This window comes from Embiotoca jacksoni, unplaced genomic scaffold, assembly GCF_022577435.1.
Source record: "Embiotoca jacksoni isolate LCO1_2020_lvr unplaced genomic scaffold, fEmbJac1.0.p SCAF_3, whole genome shotgun sequence".
In the NCBI taxonomy this organism is placed as follows: domain Eukaryota; kingdom Metazoa; phylum Chordata; class Actinopteri; family Embiotocidae; genus Embiotoca; species Embiotoca jacksoni.
Window position 1 is genome coordinate 7,036,725 of NW_027185381.1, and position 18,245 is coordinate 7,054,969.

The window sequence follows — 18,245 nt, forward strand, 5'->3', positions numbered from 1 at the left end:
AAATAATAATATAATAATATAATAATAATAATAATGAGTAATAATACTTACCTTTTAAATAAAATCTGAATATTTATCTAAATAAATACGTAGAAAAAGTAAAACATGTTTGTTGCACAGCCATATTTGTTTAGATCTAGTTAGATGTAGTGCCATATGCAGTTCAATCTTAGCATAAGTGTGAAGTTTGAGTCATGCAATTGATCCCCTTAGGTCTACTGCATCCTTCATGTTAGTTCAAACTTTAAACCTTATGGTCAACACAAAAGAAAAGGGAGACATTTGAATTTACAGCCACTAGAAAAATAAATATGATAAGACAGAAACAAATTCTTAAGAAAAAATACTTTATTAATGAATGTAACATTGTTTTTCATCCATCAATCAACTATCTTTATCCTGCAGCGGGGCCTAGGGGCTGGAACTGGTCCCGTCTGCTCACGTCCTTATGAAATTATAAATGACTGACTGTGACTTTAAAAGTGCTTTCGCAAAGATCCCACGTGACAGTACAGTTGAGGGCAACTCGCGCTGCCTTCAAGGCACCTCGGACTTTTCCAGTGCTGGTCACACATAACAACTTTAGTGTGACCTATACAAATTGTAGTTCTCCTAGTTTATAAAGAAAGATACACCTCCTACACTGTTTCACACAAGGTTGGTATTTCTTTTCTCCAATTTCTCGTCATTTATTGGCTGACATAACAATATCTATAAATATCGTTAGATGTATATATCGTCTTGGATGATTTATTGGTCAGACTCTTTTTACGAGTAGAAGTGGTAGGCTACTTTGGAAACTAATTTGAAAAACATATAATCTGTTTATTAAATCTGATGCATGGTTTCAGTTAAAAATGTATAATAACAATTAAGATGCTGCGTACCTATTGTGTCAAGAATTATTGAACACGTACATTTTTATAATAAAAAAAATATAACTGAATATAATATTTCGAAATCTGATACTTAAGTGTACATTTTGTTGATATAACTCATTACTTTTGTTGGATTTTGAATGTAGTAATATTTAGGACGGTCATATTGTGATTAATGCTACTTTCCTACGATTGTATCGGGCCGTGAATACATCTCATCGTCAAATTAAGAAAACTGCTTGCTAAGAAAAACAGCTCCAGAGGTCACCAGGAAGGACACAACTCTTTCCTGGCCAGGTCTTTTTTTTTTTTTTTTTTCCAGTCAAAGTTTGTGAACATCTGTAACAATTCGCTGCAGTAAAACGGAGCTCGTGACCTTTCACCTTTGACAGTGTTTCTTCGCAACAGTAATGGACGAAAGACACGACCCACCTCGGAGCAGAGCAGACTGCACGAGTTCAACGAGGCAGACCCGTTTTGCAACAGCGACTGTAGGCGCGGAAGCTGAGCTGCGCGACCCCCAGACAGGTACGTTTAATTGGTGTGTTCACGTTGAATCTTCTTTTTTTTATTATTATTATTATTATTATTTATTTTTATTTTTTTTATATATATATATATCTCACAGCACTCGTGTTGTTAGCTGGCGAGTACACACTGTGACATTGCACGTGCTTCCTCTTTTTCATCACCAGCTGCTGCGAGACATCGAACATTTTGTTCGATTTACATTTACACGGCGATGTTACGTGTGTGTATATAAATGTGGATAAAAGAGTGTTTTTTTAATTTTTTATTTTTTTAATGTTTCTGTACATGCTGCCAGTGCAGTCAAACGTCCTCTCTGTTCGTCTCACGTCATGTAATCAATGCAGAGCAGTTCCGCGTTTAATCCGCTGTGTTGTTCTCCGCGGATGTCTGATGTGTTTTGCTGGGGAAGACGACAACGTGTCCCCCTGCCGCTGTGACAACTCTTTGTCAGGTCTGTCAGCCTGTGACTTGGACCTTAAATGTTTCAGGTCAGGACACACAGTAGTGGTGTCTGAATTTGAACTCAAGACGCCAATAATTCCCTAAATCTGCTGTAGTGGGTCATTTATCGAGTGTACTTTGATTCAGGTTTTAATATGCAGCTTTTTAAAATGCCCTCTTTTATGTATTTGCATGATCTGAAAGTAGGAACTCGCTCACCGACACGCGAGTTAGAAAACCTGTGATCACTGAAACAAAATGAATACACATCTGATTTCCAATTCAGCCTAATGAATAGTTATAAAATGACGTGAACACTAGAGGTTTCCATGGTTTGTGTGTATCTACGTGTTTGCACATGGAATCAAATTCCAGAGTTTAAAAAAAAAGAAAAGATTGTGACACTTCACAAAGATGAGGAAAGATACAGGAAGATTAATTTCCAACTAAACAAAATCAGTTCAAACACAATTGCAGCGGTAATCGGGAGATACAGATTGAGCCATAGTGGCATTAATCCAAGCACAGTGCGCCACATGCACAATGTAGCTGTGGAAAACAGCTTAATATCTGTGGAGATCAGAGTGTCTGTGATAGCTCGGACAGCGTGAAGGACGCTGTCCGGGTCTGTCCAGGTGACAGACACCCACGTAAAGAACCTTGTTTGCTTAAAACTGCAAGAAAAACATTGTTAAAGAAAATGAAAAGAACCCTGATGAGTATTGGGAACACATCCTTTGGTCTGGGAAGATGACATTTATAGATGGCACTATGAATGCCTGTTGATATACTAAAATACTTGCTGACGAGATGACTCGCGGCCTCCAGAAGTTTTGGAGAAGAAGGAATATTTCAGCATGATAATGATCGAAAGCACACGGCCAAAATCACGCAAGAGTTTCTAAAGAACAAAAAATGAAAATGATGATCTGGGCCAAAAAATGTCGCCTGACTTATATCCACAACAACACCTCAAGTAAATATTATAGCAACGCAAAGAACAACTGAAACAAACGGCCTCAGAAGGAATGCAGAACGTCACTCCAGAAATTCTGGTTTTCTTCATGCCGAAGAGGATTGACAAATAATAGGAACACGTATATCCAGGTTCCATCTTATCGAACCACATCGTCCTGACGGAGATCTTCTCTCTCAGCCTGCTTCTAGACAGACAGACTTCATTAATCCCTCAAGGGGAAATTTAGTATTAGTAATTTCTGGCTCCCAGAGTTTCCAAAAGTAGAACGGGAGGAAGAGCTTCAGTTTTCAGGCTCCTCCCCTGTGGAACCAACCAGCTCCCAGTTTGTGTTGGAGGGGCAGAAACCCTCTCCAGCTTTAAGATTAGACTCAAAACTTTTCTTTTTGATAAAGTCTATAGTTGGAGCTGCTCAGGTGAACCTGAACCATCCTGCAGTTATGCTGTTGTCGGCCGAGGCTGCTGGGGGACCTCGTTCTGCACCGAGCTCCTTTCCTCTCACTCTTTCACTCTCTATAACTCGTATCTCACCATCACATCTCATTAACTTCATGCTCCTTCTCTCCCATAGTTCTTATTATCTGTTGTCTCCATTCAGTTCACCTTACTCGTGTAGTTTCTGTCCTTTCTTTTCCAGATGTCCCGTCATGGAGCTGGTCTCTGCTCTGTGATTGTCGGTCCCACCAACAGTTCATGTCTTGTATCTCTATGCTGTCCTTTTCTCTCTCTGCTCTCCTCTCAGCCCAACCGGTCGAACCTCTGAGCCTGGTTCTGTCGGAGGTTTCTTCCTGTTAAAACTGAGTTTTCCTTCCCTCTGTTGGAGGTTTTTCTCCCTTAAAGAGTTTTTCCCTCCTAGTTTATGTGGGAATTGTTGGGTTTCTCTGTTTAAAGTTCTGCTGTCAGGACTTTAAAGTGTTCAGTGCCATGAAATAACTTGTGTTGTGATTTGGCGCTATATAATTGAACTGCATTGAACATATGCATTGACAAAAACAATAGATTTGAATCTCAGTAATGAAAGGTGTTCTGGCTTTTGTTGCATTGAGCTCCCAATGTGGAGCGTGTATTTTAGCACATTGAATTAAAAATAGTAGTTCTTAATTTGATATAAGAGCAAATGGCCTCCAGTTCAACTTAGAAGCTGCAACGTGATACAATTTAGAGTCATTTGACATTTGAGTGAAACTTCTGTTTCTGTTTCCACTCCATTTTGTCAAAAGTCAAAGAATTAGCAAATGGTTTCAGCTCTAAACTGTTGCTGTAGCGTCTCCTGGGGTCTGAGTTCTGGCTCCGGCTATCTCCCATCAGACAGCAGAACTTGCCTCACGTTTAACTTCCTTGACTCGTGCAGGTGTGATGGCAGCAGCAGAGCTGACGACTGCAGGTCCGCAGCTTTAGGGTGCGCAGCGCTGCCCGGGCCGGCGCCATGCAGCAGAAAGGTGCCATCCAGATCATCGAGTGGGAGGACCTGGACAAGAGGAAGTTCTACTCCCTCGGCGTGTTCATGACTCTGACCACTCGGGCCACCGTCTATCCAGCCAGCCTCATCCGCACCCGTCTGCAGGTGCAGAAGGGGAAGACCCTCTACTCCGGCACCTTCGACGCCCTCTGCAAGATCCTGCGAGCGGAGGGCGTGCAGGGCCTCTACCGCGGCTTCATGGTCAACACGTTCACGCTGGTCTCGGGTCAGGCCTACATCACCACCTACGAGCTGGTGCGCAAGTACGTGTCCCAGTACTCGCCCAGTAACACGGTGAAGTCGGTGGTGGCCGGCGGGGCGGCGTCCCTGGTGGCTCAGACCATCACCGTGCCCATCGACGTGGTGTCCCAGCACCTGATGATGCAGGGGCAAGGAGAACACCTGACCCGCTTCAAGGCCAGACCCAAAATGATGCTGGCGGCGACGAAGCGCCGGCTGACTTTCGGGCAGACCCGCGACATCACGGTGCAGATATTCGCGGCCGATGGTTTCAGGGGTTTTTACAGAGGCTACGTGGCGTCGCTGCTCACGTACATCCCCAACAGCGCCCTCTGGTGGCCGTTCTATCACTTTTATACAGGTAAATCAACACACTGTCCTCCACCTGTTTTTAAGCACCACATGCCTGACAGGCGCTCACTCGCATTAACAAGACGAGCAATAAGACGCACGTAGAGGTCAGGAAACTGCACGACTCGGTCACTGTGGCTAAAAGTGTTATAGTTGAATTAATCTCGCAGCTTTTGCTGAAGTTACATCTCCAAAATGTGCAACTGCAGAGTATTGCTCTTAAAGGAAATATGACTGTTTTCATACCGTTTGCGTCCCCAGAGCAGCTGTCCTTATTAGCACCCAGTGGGTGTCCCCACCTGATACTACAGGCTGTGGCAGGACCGATGGCAGCAGCCACCGCCTCCACCATCACCAACCCCATGGATGTTGTTCGAGCCAGAGTACAGGTAAAACGCTCAAAGTCACCTTATTGCGTTTTTTTTTTCCACGCAGGTTAACTCACATCTCTTTGTCTTCATTTTAATAATCGTGTATTTGTTGCTGCGAAGTTCTTTGTCGTACACGGTTGTCTGAAGACGTTCCCGGCTGCTGTCGGATCGTTACTGAATTGTTTGACATTTGATGGACAGAACCGGTAATCAGCCGATGGAGAAAATAATGTGTAGATGTTCTGACAGGCCGGGCGTGTTTCATGTGGGACGGAGCAAAGTACTTTTGAAACACTGTTGGACGCTGACCGCAGTTGATCGTACAACACTGGAGAGACACTTCCAATAACATGACTCAATAGTTTCTGTGTGTGTGTGTGTGTGTGTGTGTGTGTGTGTGTGTGTGTGTGTGTACTTTGTAACTCTGTCACAGCAGAACTTTGTTTGACTCGACTCAGGTGTTGAACCAAATTCACGAGACAGAAATACGCACCATAAAATGAGCTGTCTAAGAAGGTGAAAAGCTCCATTTAGTAGCTGTTGATTGCGTAACACCATCTTCAGCTGAGGAGACTTTTCCCCTTTTTTGATGTCTGGAGCGCTAAAAAAAATTACTCTTTAATCTCAGCAACAGAAGTTGACATTAATCTCACCGAGTGGAGAGGTTGCAGTCGAACCGTCCGCAGAAAGAAATGAAGTGAGATTTAGTCTTCACGGTGACGACTAAAGTTTTTGGACTCGCCGTGAAAAGTTTTTTTTTTTTTTTTCCCCTAAATAACAAAGATGGTTTGTTGCGTGCGTTGCAGGTGGAGGGACGCTCCTCCGTCATCGAGACGTTCAAGCAGCTGCTGGCGGAGGAGGGCGTCTGGATGATGACCAAGGGGCTGTCGGCCCGCATCATCGCCTCCACGCCCACGTCGGTGCTCATCGTGGTCGGATACGAGACTCTGAAGCGACTGAGCCTGCGAGCCGAGCTGGTGGAGTCGAGACACTGGTGAAGGACGAGAGGGACCCGGATCCGTCTCCAGCGTCGGGAACCTCCCTCCCCGCTGGCCCGCCGCCTCCACGTCGCTGAGATCCCGTGTTGCTTTACTGCGGACGCCAGGACGCAGCAGCGCGCCGACCTTTTTGTCTTTTGGTACATTTGGGAACTGGAGGTGTGTTTGTCTCGTTTATCCGTGACTGTTAAATGCGAGGATAGAAGTGAAAACAAAGCTTTCCCACAAAACTAAATTTGACTAAACTAAAAACACTTTAAAAAAAACAAGACAAACGGATCAAATTTGACCCACTGAAACACGACAATATGTTGCTTCCCAGTAAATAACTCCTCCACGGGATGTTTTGACGGCACTGAATGAATTTGTGTTTCTATGAAGACGGGCTTTTTATTTGTTGCTGGGCACCACGGCAACCGAAGCTCGCCAACATTTTCAGTGTATCAGCTGGGTTCAGATTTTACTCCACAGTCAATTACAAACCGTTTTTCAATATAATATGTCGTAGTATCGGCGGTGACTTTTCTACGTGCCAAAATGTAGAATCGCACATGTCTTGTCTGTGTCCGAAAAAAGCTCCCGAAGGAGCAGAAGATGGATTCATATCTGAGTGCATTCCACTGAGAGGACAACTTCGCGGGAAGGTTTAAAACCTTAAAGGACCGGAGTTCCCCTAAATGACATTTGAATTGAATCAGATTGTACAGAAGTGAAGCAAATGCAATATTCATCTCTAGAGGTCTGAAATTATGTGCAGTTCAATTATAGACTGGATTGACAACATCACAGCCCCCCCCCCCCCCCACCTCCCCCGAAAAACATCCTGCAGCGGGTCATAAGCCCCGCCCCCTCCAGCTCAGCGGATGGTAATGAGCCAAACTAAAAAAAAAAACAAAGTATGCTTTAAAAATGTTTCTTAAATCTGGTTTCAGTCACATGAACAGCTTCTTATAATGCTGTTTGTTATCATGTTCATTTTCTGATAAGATTGGTTTTAATTTGTTATTGGATGCTATTAAAAGAGGGCGTGAAGTCTTGATTGACAGCTGCTCTGGGTGAAGCGTCCTGCTGTGTTCCAGATGGTGTATTTGCGTACCAACAGTCACTATTTTGAGTGCATCAGTGCGTTCACACTGTCAAGTGAAGTGAAGAAATTTCCCCTCGGGGATTAATAAAGTGTATAAAATCCACAAAAAAAATCAGAAAAGTACAGAAACATGCAGTTCACTGCAAGTACCCGGATGATGCACTCAAAACACCCCGAAAAAGAAGTGTGAAATGCTGGACACCTTCCATCCTAAACGGTGGCCATCTTGGCTCCACAGAGGAAGGGGCGGGGCCACCGGCGTGAAGAATTTTCATATTAAGGAGGAAGCTGCAGATGTTCCTGAACACCCCCAGAAATGTGTATTTTTTTTTTCTCTCTCTCCTGCTGCTGGATAGAAGAATCTGTATTAGTGTTAAACAGAGGGCATAAAAACGTGTTGATTTCTGAGTAAAATAATTAAAGCTGCAGATATTTTGGAGGGTGACGTGTTCACATGCTGAGGCCATGTCCACTCGGTGCAGAGCGGCAGTGTGCCGATTGAAACGGCACTACTAATCAAAGTAGGAGTACTGCTAGTACTACTAGTACTTCTAGTCGAAATTCCTGCACTACACCAGTAAGAGTCCTAACATGGAAGAGTAGTATTTGTTTGGTACTACGGGAAGTTTGTCATCTGGAGCACAGCAATGGTGTGAGCTCGTGTTTCAGCAGGACCTTGATGTCACAGCTTCACTGTGCAAGATGGCAGTGTGATATTTAGGCTTCAATTTTGTCCAATGGGAGGAAATGGATGTCTTTTTATCTACGAGTTGAACGTGACGCCTTTCTGTGAGCCGTGCCCTGTGATTGGCGACGTCACCGGCGCAGGTTTCATTGTGAACTTTGTGGATACACATGTGGATCGAGCCGACGAGACCGGCCGCTTCTTCTGTTCCCGTCTGTATGAACCGACTGTATGAAACAAAGTGGAACTCGATGACGGAAGAAGAAAAGATGAAGAAGACGGTGACATAATGAGGAGAAGCGCGTTCTCCACGTTACAGAAAGACTTGGCTGTTTGGTTTAAGCACCCGACGGCAGACAAAGACAAAGAGGACAGGCAGCGGCAGCACATGGAAGCTGAACTACACAGTTGCCTTCAGTTCACCGGTCACTTCCTGAGTGTGAGGAACATCAGGTTTACTGTAACGTCAGGGAACAAACGGCCACGTTCACACTTACTGCCACAATACATCTCGGCCACACACGGTGCCCTTTTTTTTATGAACTCCTGCAGAACTTGCAAACCTCACTTTTCAGATTGATTTAAAATGATGAACTCGACATCATTTTCAGCATCTGAAGGATTGAATGGACTTTTACTTGTATGGTGTGTTTAGCTGCACTTAAATGTACCGACGACATGCTGAGTTAATATCAGAGTTGTTTGATGTGCAGTTTAATGTGTTTTACACACCGACCACCTGTTCACATTTGATGAAAAGTAATAAAGGATTCTGAATCACCGCTGTGGTTCCTCACTAGTAAGATAATCTGCACTTTGTGAAGTTCCCTTTTTTTTTTTTTTTTAAATCAGGCTGCACTACACCCATCAGGCCACCGGAGGGAGCATTAGATCACATCCGGTATGAAGAAACTGCTGCCGAAACAAGTTCTCTCCAAACATAACATTTCTTCTTGCTTTTTCCCGAATGTTCTTTAATAGTATGACAATAAACAGGAGGGAACATGTTGAGACATGAAACGTTAAATTCATCAATGTACCTGAGCATTGAGGACAAAGTCCAACAAAGATAGCCTGTTGTTTTTCATCAGTCAAGCATTTCACTGCTTAAATTGTTAGAATGATCATATTAGTTGAGTAAAACTGAAAGATACTAATGCAATTAAAGAGCCCACAGTAATGTCTCCAAATCAAAGACATACAAAACTTACTAAAGACATTAATTGGTTATTATAACTAATCATGAGTTAAATAAATGGGGGAAAAAAAAAGTATCTGTTATAAAAGGCAAATAAAAAGGTGTTTAAGCAACTGCTTGGAAGCTAAAGGAGAAGTATAAAACTTAATATTTCTGTTCCTCTCCATTAATGTTTTCAGTATGATCTAAAATCATCAGTTACATTTTTAACTCATCTGATAATCTGACTGCCTGTTGTCGGTTTCTCTGCTGCCTCTAAAATCACGTATTTGTCCTGAAAACTGAAGATGTTAAGTTTAATTGTGTAATTATATGCCCCCCTGAAATTATGCAACCAAATTAAATCACTGACATTAAAACTGATTTTGGTTTGTCAAGCGCTCCAAAAATACAGAAGAAACTAAAATACAAAAACAACCCTTTTATTTGACCGTACCCGGCCGGTGCAAAACAATCCATCACATTTACAACTTGAATCCCCCCCCTCCCTCCTTCCCCCTCATCCAATTCAATGATTAGCGTCAACATCCTTCCCTCCTGCGGTCTGTCCTGGACGTCCTTCATCACATGGGACAGTCGTAGATGTGGATGGCGCGGTCGTCTCCAGCCGAGATGATCTTTGAGCCATTGCTGTTGTACTTTACGCTCCACACCTGAAGACAGCAGGAAGCAGACACCATGAAAACAAAAGAGTACATATGACGAGTGGGATTCCATAATGCAGACAAGGAACCTCCTTGTTTTCTGTCCTGAACTATTGTAATGACAGCGAGGAGCTAAAAACACACGTCGGCACAAACATCCCCAGTATACAGGTCGTGGATGTTACAAATCAAAGGTGTAAGAAAGCGTGTTTCTGTGATCGGTAAGTCTGCAGAGCTGGAAGAAGAACCGGCCTCATGCAGGCTGGAAAAAAAAAACAAAAAAAACATTTGATCTAGAAGAACAAAGCGAAGCTGATGGGCTGCAAATCGTCCCACGACGACGAGGCACCAAAACAATACTTCAGACTCGACGGCCTCTGGGCTCGTCTCCGAGGCGCCGTGCTATTTCAAACCGAGGCTTTGTTGGAGAACAGATCAAACTCCCCACAGACGACTGACATGTAATGACAGCGGGGCTTATTGTTTTTTCTTTGTGATCGGCCACTTCTATTCTATTCATTTCATTTCATTTCATTTCATTACATCAGCACCTCCGGCCGATGGGAGTCTCCCACGTTGGCTTCGGTTGTAAAAACTGAACAATAACCGCTTGGTCACCTGGTCTTGATGGTCGAAGAAAGTGTTGATGCACGCTCTGGAGCTGGCGTCCCAAACCTTCACGCTCTTGTCAGACGAGCTGAGGGGAGCAGAGAGGAGCACGTGTTACATGTTTCACAGTTTTTCTTGGCACTCGGGGAGGTGGAAACTTGTCGGGAAAACGGCTTCAGCCGACAACGGTTTTGCACGGCGGGAGTGAAAAGCACGAGGACGCAGACGAGAGGAAAACACCGCCGCCAACTCGCTGACGTGTAACAGATGGAGGCCTTTATATTCTAATAATGCACCACGTGGGAGTCAGTTTCAGGTCCATCAACGTGTCTCGGAGGGTTTCGTCACACTTTAAAAGCGGTCGATGCAGCATCTGAAGCTGCGCTGTTTATTTTACCTCGAGACAAAATGGGTGTCATCTGGGGAGAAGGCGACATTCAGGACCCAGGATCCGTGGCCGCTCAGCGTGCCAGCCAGGTTGGCGTGTTGCCTGCAAAACAATTCCAACAAGTTTGTTCGAGCAAACAAAAGGCTCCTTACTTCATTGCTGCTCATTTCTGCTGTTCTGTTTGCATACAGTTCCTCTTTATTTCACCACGTAATCTGATCATCCTTTGCACAGACATTGTATAACATTGTGTTCAATATGCTTCTCTATAAAAGAAGTAAAAGAGCAACTCACACGTCGTATATTTTGATGTAGCCGTCGTCGGAGGCTGTGACCAGCAGCTGGGAGTCCGGGGAGAAGGTGAGCGACCTGATGGGCATGGCGTGACCTGAGGGGAGAGGAGGCGGAGCCACTCAGAGAGCTGCCTCACCGAGTCCGCTGGTAACGCAGATCTCTATCCTCTATCCTATCATGGTTGTTTGGCAGAATAAGGACCCTCGCACTTGATTTAAAGGATGTTAAAATGTTAAACCGTGTTCAGTTATTGAGCCTACAAAAAGGGCAGAAATGTGCTTGTATCATCTTTTTTTTTCTGTTTTTATATCATTGCAAATTGCATTATCTTTAGGTTTTCAACGGTTGGTTGAAAGACGTGAAGACGTCATCTTGACCTCACGGGAAGTGTTGTTGGCATCTCGACCTCCACAGAGGAGGTTATGTTTTTCAGTGCGGTTTGAATCTATCAAAAAAACCATCAGTCCGGTGTTCCTGAAACTTGGTGGATGAGTGCAGCGCAGGCCGAGGAAGAACCCACCACATTTTGGAGCGGACCCATGAATTGTTTTTCACTTTGATACACGTTGTGAGATTCAGTCTGCTGTAGGCCAAACATCTTTAACCCAGTAGATGAGAGTAAAGTTCAATACAGAAAAATCATAGGCCATTCTAGAAATACAATGACTTCATCTCTCAATCTACGTTCACAGAGACGGTAATCTTCTGGGACACAAATGTACTTGATCAAACTTTATACAGCGAGCAGTTGTTATGAAGCGCTCGGGGACAATTGTTTTATTGGAGAACGGGAACTGATCGACAGTTTTATTCATAAATATTAATAATATATGCTATTTTCTCAAACTAAGGTGTAGGTTGGGAAACATAAATATACACATATAATGCAACCAACTAAACTTTTAGATGGAAATGTGATTTGCGTGCAATAAAGCCCAGCAGAGATATTTGTCTCCGTGTCTCTTTTCGTTTGACCGTTTTCTGAAATGCTTCGTCCGCTGATCAAAAAAAATCATGACTAGAGTACTTGATAATGAGAATAATTGCTGGTTTATAGTGGATGTTAATAACTGAACCAACCTTCCAGCGTGTGGAGCAGCTTTCCTGTGGCGATGTCAAAGATGTTGATGATCCCATCGATGGCTCCGCTCGCCAAATACTTTCCATCCCGACTCTGAGGAGCAAAACGGAATCAGAGCGATAAAGTTATGATAATAATTTACAACCACATAGAATTGAGACTGGATGAAGTATTTCACTCCAACCTTCGCGCCTGGAGAGAAAAGATTAAGAGTTCAAATAAGGGGAAACCTGGGTGCGAATGAGTCTTTGTAAAGTGAAGGCAGTGAGGTCTCAGCCCTCAGAGACACCGAGCTTCACAAGGCGCCGCCCAGCGGAGACAAAGGACAGTTCATAGTTTCTTACGTAAGCTATACTCAGGATGAATTTTCCTCGAGTGTCCAGAGAATATTCCTTCTTCCCACTTTCCACACCAAAGATGTTGACCTTGCCAAGATGGCTGCCTGTGGCGATGTACTTGGAGTCGGGGGAGAAGGCGACAGACCAAGCGTCAACTAGAGAAGAGAGCAGAAGGACAAAAGGAGCGTTGAACACAATGTCACCTCAATACAACTAGAGAACATGTAGCATTACTGTATTTTCTAACCTTTTAACTCGTTGAGGTTAGAAACGGTTCATGTCTCTTAATAAAATGCCTGTGAACAAGACACCAAACGTGCTCTTTGTTCACTTCAGTCAATTTTGACGAGACTATTTTTTTAAGCGCGACAACATAATGTTAATCTATAAAAAGGAAAAGGAAACAAAGGGTTTGATTAACAGTCTGCACTGCAGCTCCAGTCCAAATATATCAGAACTCAGCAGGTAATCCCCCCCGAGCCAGAACAACCACTGAGCCACACACGGTCTCTAATGGAAGGTGACGTGGTATTTAGATGAAGTACAGCTCAGGCAGACGTTTCTGTGAGAAGGAAGGAAGGAAGGAAGGAAGGAAGGAAGGAAGGAAGGAAGGAAGGAAGGAAGGAAGAGAGGGAGGGAAGGAAGGAAGAAGGGAAAGGTTCTCTAAACGAGAGTGTAAAAAATAAAACAAGCTTGTTGCGCTGCACAACAGACCAGATGATGTCGCCCCTTGCAGGCTAGTTTAAATATGAAACTGAAGGAAAGTTTCCCAGTCTGTAGTGTCCTGATTTAAATGAAAAAAGGTTAAAAAAAAATTTTTTTAAAAAAGGTAAATGAACATTTAATACAACAGAGTAAGACCACATGAACAAGGTCAAACCAATTAGTCATCGGGCAGACATCAGTCACACACAGAGCGTGATCCCATCCTGCCCCCCCCCGTTACCACGGTGACCCTCCGAGAACCAGCCTCACCTGGACCGGCGTCCATGGACTTGATCTGTTTTCCCGACTCGAGGTCCCAGAGACGGATGTGTGCGTCGAGGGAGCTGGAGGCAGCGATGGCTCCGTTGTGACTGATGTCCACCGACACCACGCCCAGCTGGTGGCCCTCCAGAGTCCACTGCAGCTCCAGCTTCTCGTCTGACCTGAACGGACGGCGCGACGTTCAGATTATTTGCTCACGTCAAGTCAAATCAACTCAACTTTGGAGTTAGTAAAGTTCTGAGAATAAAACAAAACTTGACACTTCAACAACATCAAAACAAAATGGCTGTCAGTACAGTGTCTTAAATGCTGTGAGGAGTTGGGTTGAAGAGAAACAAACAAAAAAACACCACACGTACCATTTCCACACTTTCACCATATCATCCAGAGAACCGGTGACGATGGTTTCTGAGCCGTCCGCTTCACTTTTACCCCACGCTGCCGTCCAGATAGCATCATCGTGCGCTGAGAGGAGAAACATGCAGGTTCAAAATACATGTGAGAACAAAGGGGAGCTTCGTTGATCAAAACAAAACCAACAGGTGGACTTTGAGGATGTTGTGAGGCATCAGTGGGATCACGGGATCGGTTGTCTTTCATTATTAAACAGCTGATGTGAAGCTTAGCGGTCAGTGACGGCTGGTCTTCCTCCATCTCGGCGTTTCTTATGATTAGTTATTCCTCGGTCTCCTTTAGAGATAATGAACCGAGTAACAAGTGCAGTTGAAGTGCCGTGTTGGCGGGGCTTGGCTTCAGGGAAGAAGAAGCACGGCTCATGGAAACCCAATAATCTGCTGTGGTGAGCCGGCGCCCAGTAACTCGCGTGACTTGATGTGACCCATTGAAGCTGCTACAGTTATTGCAGGCAGAGGTGGTCAAGTGCACATGAAGGCCACTGACAGGCGAACTAATGAAGCAGAACCATCAGCTCGATTAAAGTTACACATTTTTCTGAGTTTGAACCGTGTTGGAAAAACGTTGGACAATGTAAGAAGTAAATATAACGTAGGTCTAGTTGTCTTTAGACATTTTACTGCAGAAAAGTTCAATACTATAACTTTCAAAGATAAATCTGTGACTCATTATTTTTCCTGGACGCCTACAAACCCAATTTAAAAAAACAACAACAAATCAATTGTTTATTTGAATGATTGATATTAATATTAATATTTGGTGCTCTCGTGAGTGTGTGACTGACTCAAAACTAACTGTGTTTATAAAGGAGCACGTCCCCCCGTGTAACGATGTAATAATGGAGAGCTGTGGCACAGTTGGATGAAATATTAGGCTTTAGCTTCAAAAGACAAATCTAGTTAGAAAAAAAAAACAAGTCTTTTGTGCTCCAAAAATATTGAATATTACGAAACCATCGGTCTCATCCTTCCTGTAATTTTGCTGCCGAGTGAGAACAACGTGCCACCGAGGGTTGAAACAGACAGGAAGACAAATGGTCGTAATTGTGGACATCAGTGTGCAGATAACCATGACGTCTGCGGAAGGACGCGGTGACGTCACGTGTTCGTGTCCAGGACGTCACTCACCGTGTTCCTGCTTGAACAGGATGCTGTACTGAAATCAGAGGACAAGTTCAGAGTTTTGGACGAGACAAGCAAACAAAGGATGACGACACGAGGCTGTCCGAGTCCGTCTCTTACTTGAGTGCTCATCGCTTCGGTCCTGGTCGTCGGAGGGATTTGGGAGATTTAACTCACGGAGACGCACTCAAACTGGGAACCTGCCGCAGAGTCTCGGGCGGATGACAGTGAAACGGGTTCTTCAACCACAAAGTTACTTTCGCAGTTTGAACAAATGCAGAAAAACAAACTTAAAAAGAAAAACTACGGATAAAGCGAGTTAGCTCTGACTAGCAGCGGCTGTCTCTTTACGGCAGGAAGCGCTGCAGCAACATGGAGTTCACCGTCTTAACAAGTCCGATGTGCTCAGGTTCTCGCTCAGTATAGCAGGATAACTGTCTTCATTATATTAAAATACGCCCACATACCTTCAAAATCCCCAATGTTGTGTTTTATCAAATTTCGGAGGCTCACTGGATTACATGTGAGACGCCATGACAACATTTGATGTAACTTCCGCTCGCCGTCTTCTTCGAGCGGTTCGAAAAATAACGTAAGAAGCGCTCTACCGCCGCCTGTGGAGCTGGTGAGGTAAAGCGTTTGTAAAACAGTGGTTTGACTTAAAAAGTAATTGATTTGAAAAAAAGAGTTTGTTAAATAATTTGAAATGATTGATATTGATATTTAACAGGCGTTTGAACAAATAAAACTATTATTAAATGTGAAGAAAAAGTCAGTTCGCTGGGTGTGAGGATCAACATGGGAATTGTAACAAACTTGATGACAGGGACGTAAGCAGCAGCCTACAATGTACAGATAATAAAACACAAACAAATGCAAGAAATATGTAATTGTGAATAGAATTATACAAATTATATCAATTAATAATTTAGTAAGACACAGACTTGGAATTATTCCTGGGCCAACTACAATTTCCAAATTTTTATGAAACGTGTTACATTTACTCAATCTGTATTAGATTTACACACTTACAGGTTGCGTGTAAATTTTAGATTTCAAAGACTCTGCATCTGAGGTGCCCAGAAGGTATGATCAGTATTTTATTTGTATGTTCTGCCTTAACTATAATAATATTGGCATAAAGTAAAACCTCTATGGTGCAGAGCGAAATGGAAACCTGAGCCTGAAGACGAAGTAGAAAAATATTCCAACATCTTGATAGTTGGTGCAGCAGCAGCCTGAGCTTCACACGCTCAAAACAGTTGTCAAGATAAAGTTTCATGAGAGTCAATATTAGGGTAGTCAGGAAAATTACAGCCAATCTGTTTGGAATAAGTAGAAATGGGCACTTGCGTCACAGAAAAGGACATCAGTGTGATTCTCCTGACAGCTCAGCACCTGAACTACAAAGATGAGAGATGTCCTATTTAGAACAGGGAAAGAGAGAGAGAGAGAGAGAGAGCTTGAGTGGTGGGAGTTTTTTTTAAAACCCCAAAATGGCTCTGATATTTTTCACATTTATCTCGCAGCAGATATTTTATGCGGGTATACAATCCCTTTGAATGCAATCTCACCTTGAGACTTTCCTTTGTTCGAGGTAGAAGTCTTTAAAATGAAAGTAAAACCCCACAATGTTAAAACCTTGCATCAAATGACATAAAAAACAAAACACGTTAACAGCTTGCAGACTCAAAGGCGACACATCACTTCTCTTCAGAAGTCAAGTCTTTTTTCTTGAACCAACTCAGTTACATTGGAAAATGGGACCCCTAATGGAATAAAACATGTGGGCAGAGTTTTCAATGACAACTTGAAGCCAAATCTCAAAAGCTTATTTTGGATTTATAACAGAATAATAACAAAAAAGAAATAATGACTAATAAAGCTGCCAGAAGTATACAATCATCTCACTTTCATTTTTCTAATATTCCTCAGATGTGTCTCTGTGTGACTCTGCTCTCTCATTTCAGCACAGCTCGACTCTAGTATGGAAAATTGTTGCAAATAGTCTCGTCAGCTCTTTATGTAATTGTCATTTTCCTTCTTTTGGCTTTTTAAATGATCAGTCTAGCCTGATTATAGGATTTGGGCCTGGCACACTGTATCAGTGGGGGGAAAAAAAGACTAATCCCAATAACTTTTAAGCTGAGGTGTCTGTTTCTAAGAGGTTTGAGTCATTTAAATTCCTCCTTTGGAAATTAGATTTGATCCAACAACCGAGAATAAAAGTTTGAAATATGGGATTTTTGATGAGTAGGTTGGATCTTCATACATACATGTAAATTGTTGTCAACTTTGTCTCAGATGACATTTCCTTTCTTCTTCTTCTTATTATTACTCTGTGGACATGACGATAATGATGGCAAACACAGTAAAATCTGACGAATTTACACATACACACCAACATAGTTGGCATAAGAGCATTTACTTTAGCATTACAATAGGCTATCTACAGTATATATCTTTTAATATTTGCTACATTTTGACATCACACTCACACAAAGCTCAGCAGAGTAAAATAATCCTAAATGATTACACTGATCCAAAGTATGGTGCATAATAATATAGACTAATACATAATTAATGTAATACATTATAGTGCATAGTGAATACATTATTTTAAAGCCTGGGGGGATAAACAAGAAAACATCCAGATGAATTGTTATTGGTGCAATAAACCATCTCTTTGATCTATGTTTGCAGTTCACAGTTGGTCTCAGCTTGTTTTGTTCAGAGGTTTTTCTCTAATATGTTGGAATTATTATCAACAGCCCAAGAAAAAAAATCTGAGTAACGACACCAGAAAACTAAATATGGGGGCATTTGATTAAATTTACAGAATAAATCCAAAATAAACGTTTTCAAGGTTCACCAAACTTTTGTCTGAGCAGCTGATTATAAAACAAAGCAACCTTTGATTTTGAAAACTTCTTTTCTCTGTTATATATTCTTAAAAAATATTTTTTAGCTAGTTTAACAATGTCAATGATTATGAAAGACAACCTCCACATTAACACAATGAAGCTGTTGACAAACCAGCGCTCTATAAATACACCCTAAAAGAATGATTTTAGTCTTTCTGATCCCCAGAGACAGCAGCCACGTCAGTCCTGCTCGACTGTGTTAATGGGACAGAGCTTCCAGGGGGAGGGAC

General features: G+C 42.8%; 2 protein-coding genes across 3 annotated transcripts; one reads left to right on the forward strand and one right to left on the reverse strand.

Annotated features, from left to right (window-relative positions):
• The first annotated feature begins 1,105 nt into the window (after positions 1-1,105).
• On the forward strand, positions 1,106-8,799 carry slc25a44a (solute carrier family 25 member 44a). 2 transcript variants are annotated; one of them, XM_069162036.1, is made up of 5 exons: positions 1,106-1,175; positions 1,287-1,406; positions 4,178-4,886; positions 5,138-5,265; positions 6,054-8,799. In XM_069162036.1, exons 3-5 carry the CDS (start codon positions 4,253-4,255, stop codon positions 6,243-6,245), a joined length of 954 nt encoding a protein of 317 aa, XP_069018137.1. In that variant the 5' UTR covers positions 1,106-1,175; positions 1,287-1,406; positions 4,178-4,252; the 3' UTR covers positions 6,246-8,799. The 2 variants fall into 2 exon arrangements, with proteins under 2 accessions (XP_069018137.1, XP_069018136.1); XM_069162035.1 differs by having other exon boundaries at positions 1,108-1,406.
• Positions 8,800-9,621: 822 nt separating this feature from the next.
• skic8 (SKI8 subunit of superkiller complex) lies at positions 9,622-15,650 on the reverse strand. Its single transcript, XM_069163144.1, has 10 exons — positions 15,212-15,650; positions 15,098-15,125; positions 13,916-14,021; positions 13,545-13,717; positions 12,576-12,724; positions 12,231-12,324; positions 11,151-11,244; positions 10,866-10,958; positions 10,478-10,556; positions 9,622-9,868 (listed from the first exon to the last, which is right to left on the reverse strand). The coding sequence occupies exons 1-10, from the start codon at positions 15,221-15,223 to the stop codon at positions 9,779-9,781; spliced, it is 918 nt and encodes a 305-aa protein (XP_069019245.1). The 5' UTR covers positions 15,224-15,650; the 3' UTR covers positions 9,622-9,778.
• Positions 15,651-18,245: the final 2,595 nt, after the last annotated feature.

Bases quoted from the DNA above. Each gene is read 5' to 3' on its own strand.
- slc25a44a (XM_069162036.1), top strand. From the start codon at position 4,253: ATGCAGCAGAAAGGTGCCATCCAGATCATCGAGTGGGAGGACCTGGAC. The intron at 4,887-5,137 runs GTAAATCAACAC...TTGCGTCCCCAG, and splicing joins GTTCTATCACTTTTATACAG to AGCAGCTGTCCTTATTAGCA. The intron at 5,266-6,053 runs GTAAAACGCTCA...CGTGCGTTGCAG, and splicing joins TTGTTCGAGCCAGAGTACAG to GTGGAGGGACGCTCCTCCGT.
- skic8 (XM_069163144.1), bottom strand. The intron at 14,022-15,097 runs GTGAGTGACGTC...TTCTCCTCTCAG, and splicing joins CCTGTTCAAGCAGGAACACG to CGCACGATGATGCTATCTGG. The intron at 12,725-13,544 runs GTGAGGCTGGTT...TCTCTTCTCTAG, and splicing joins GTCCATGGACGCCGGTCCAG to TTGACGCTTGGTCTGTCGCC.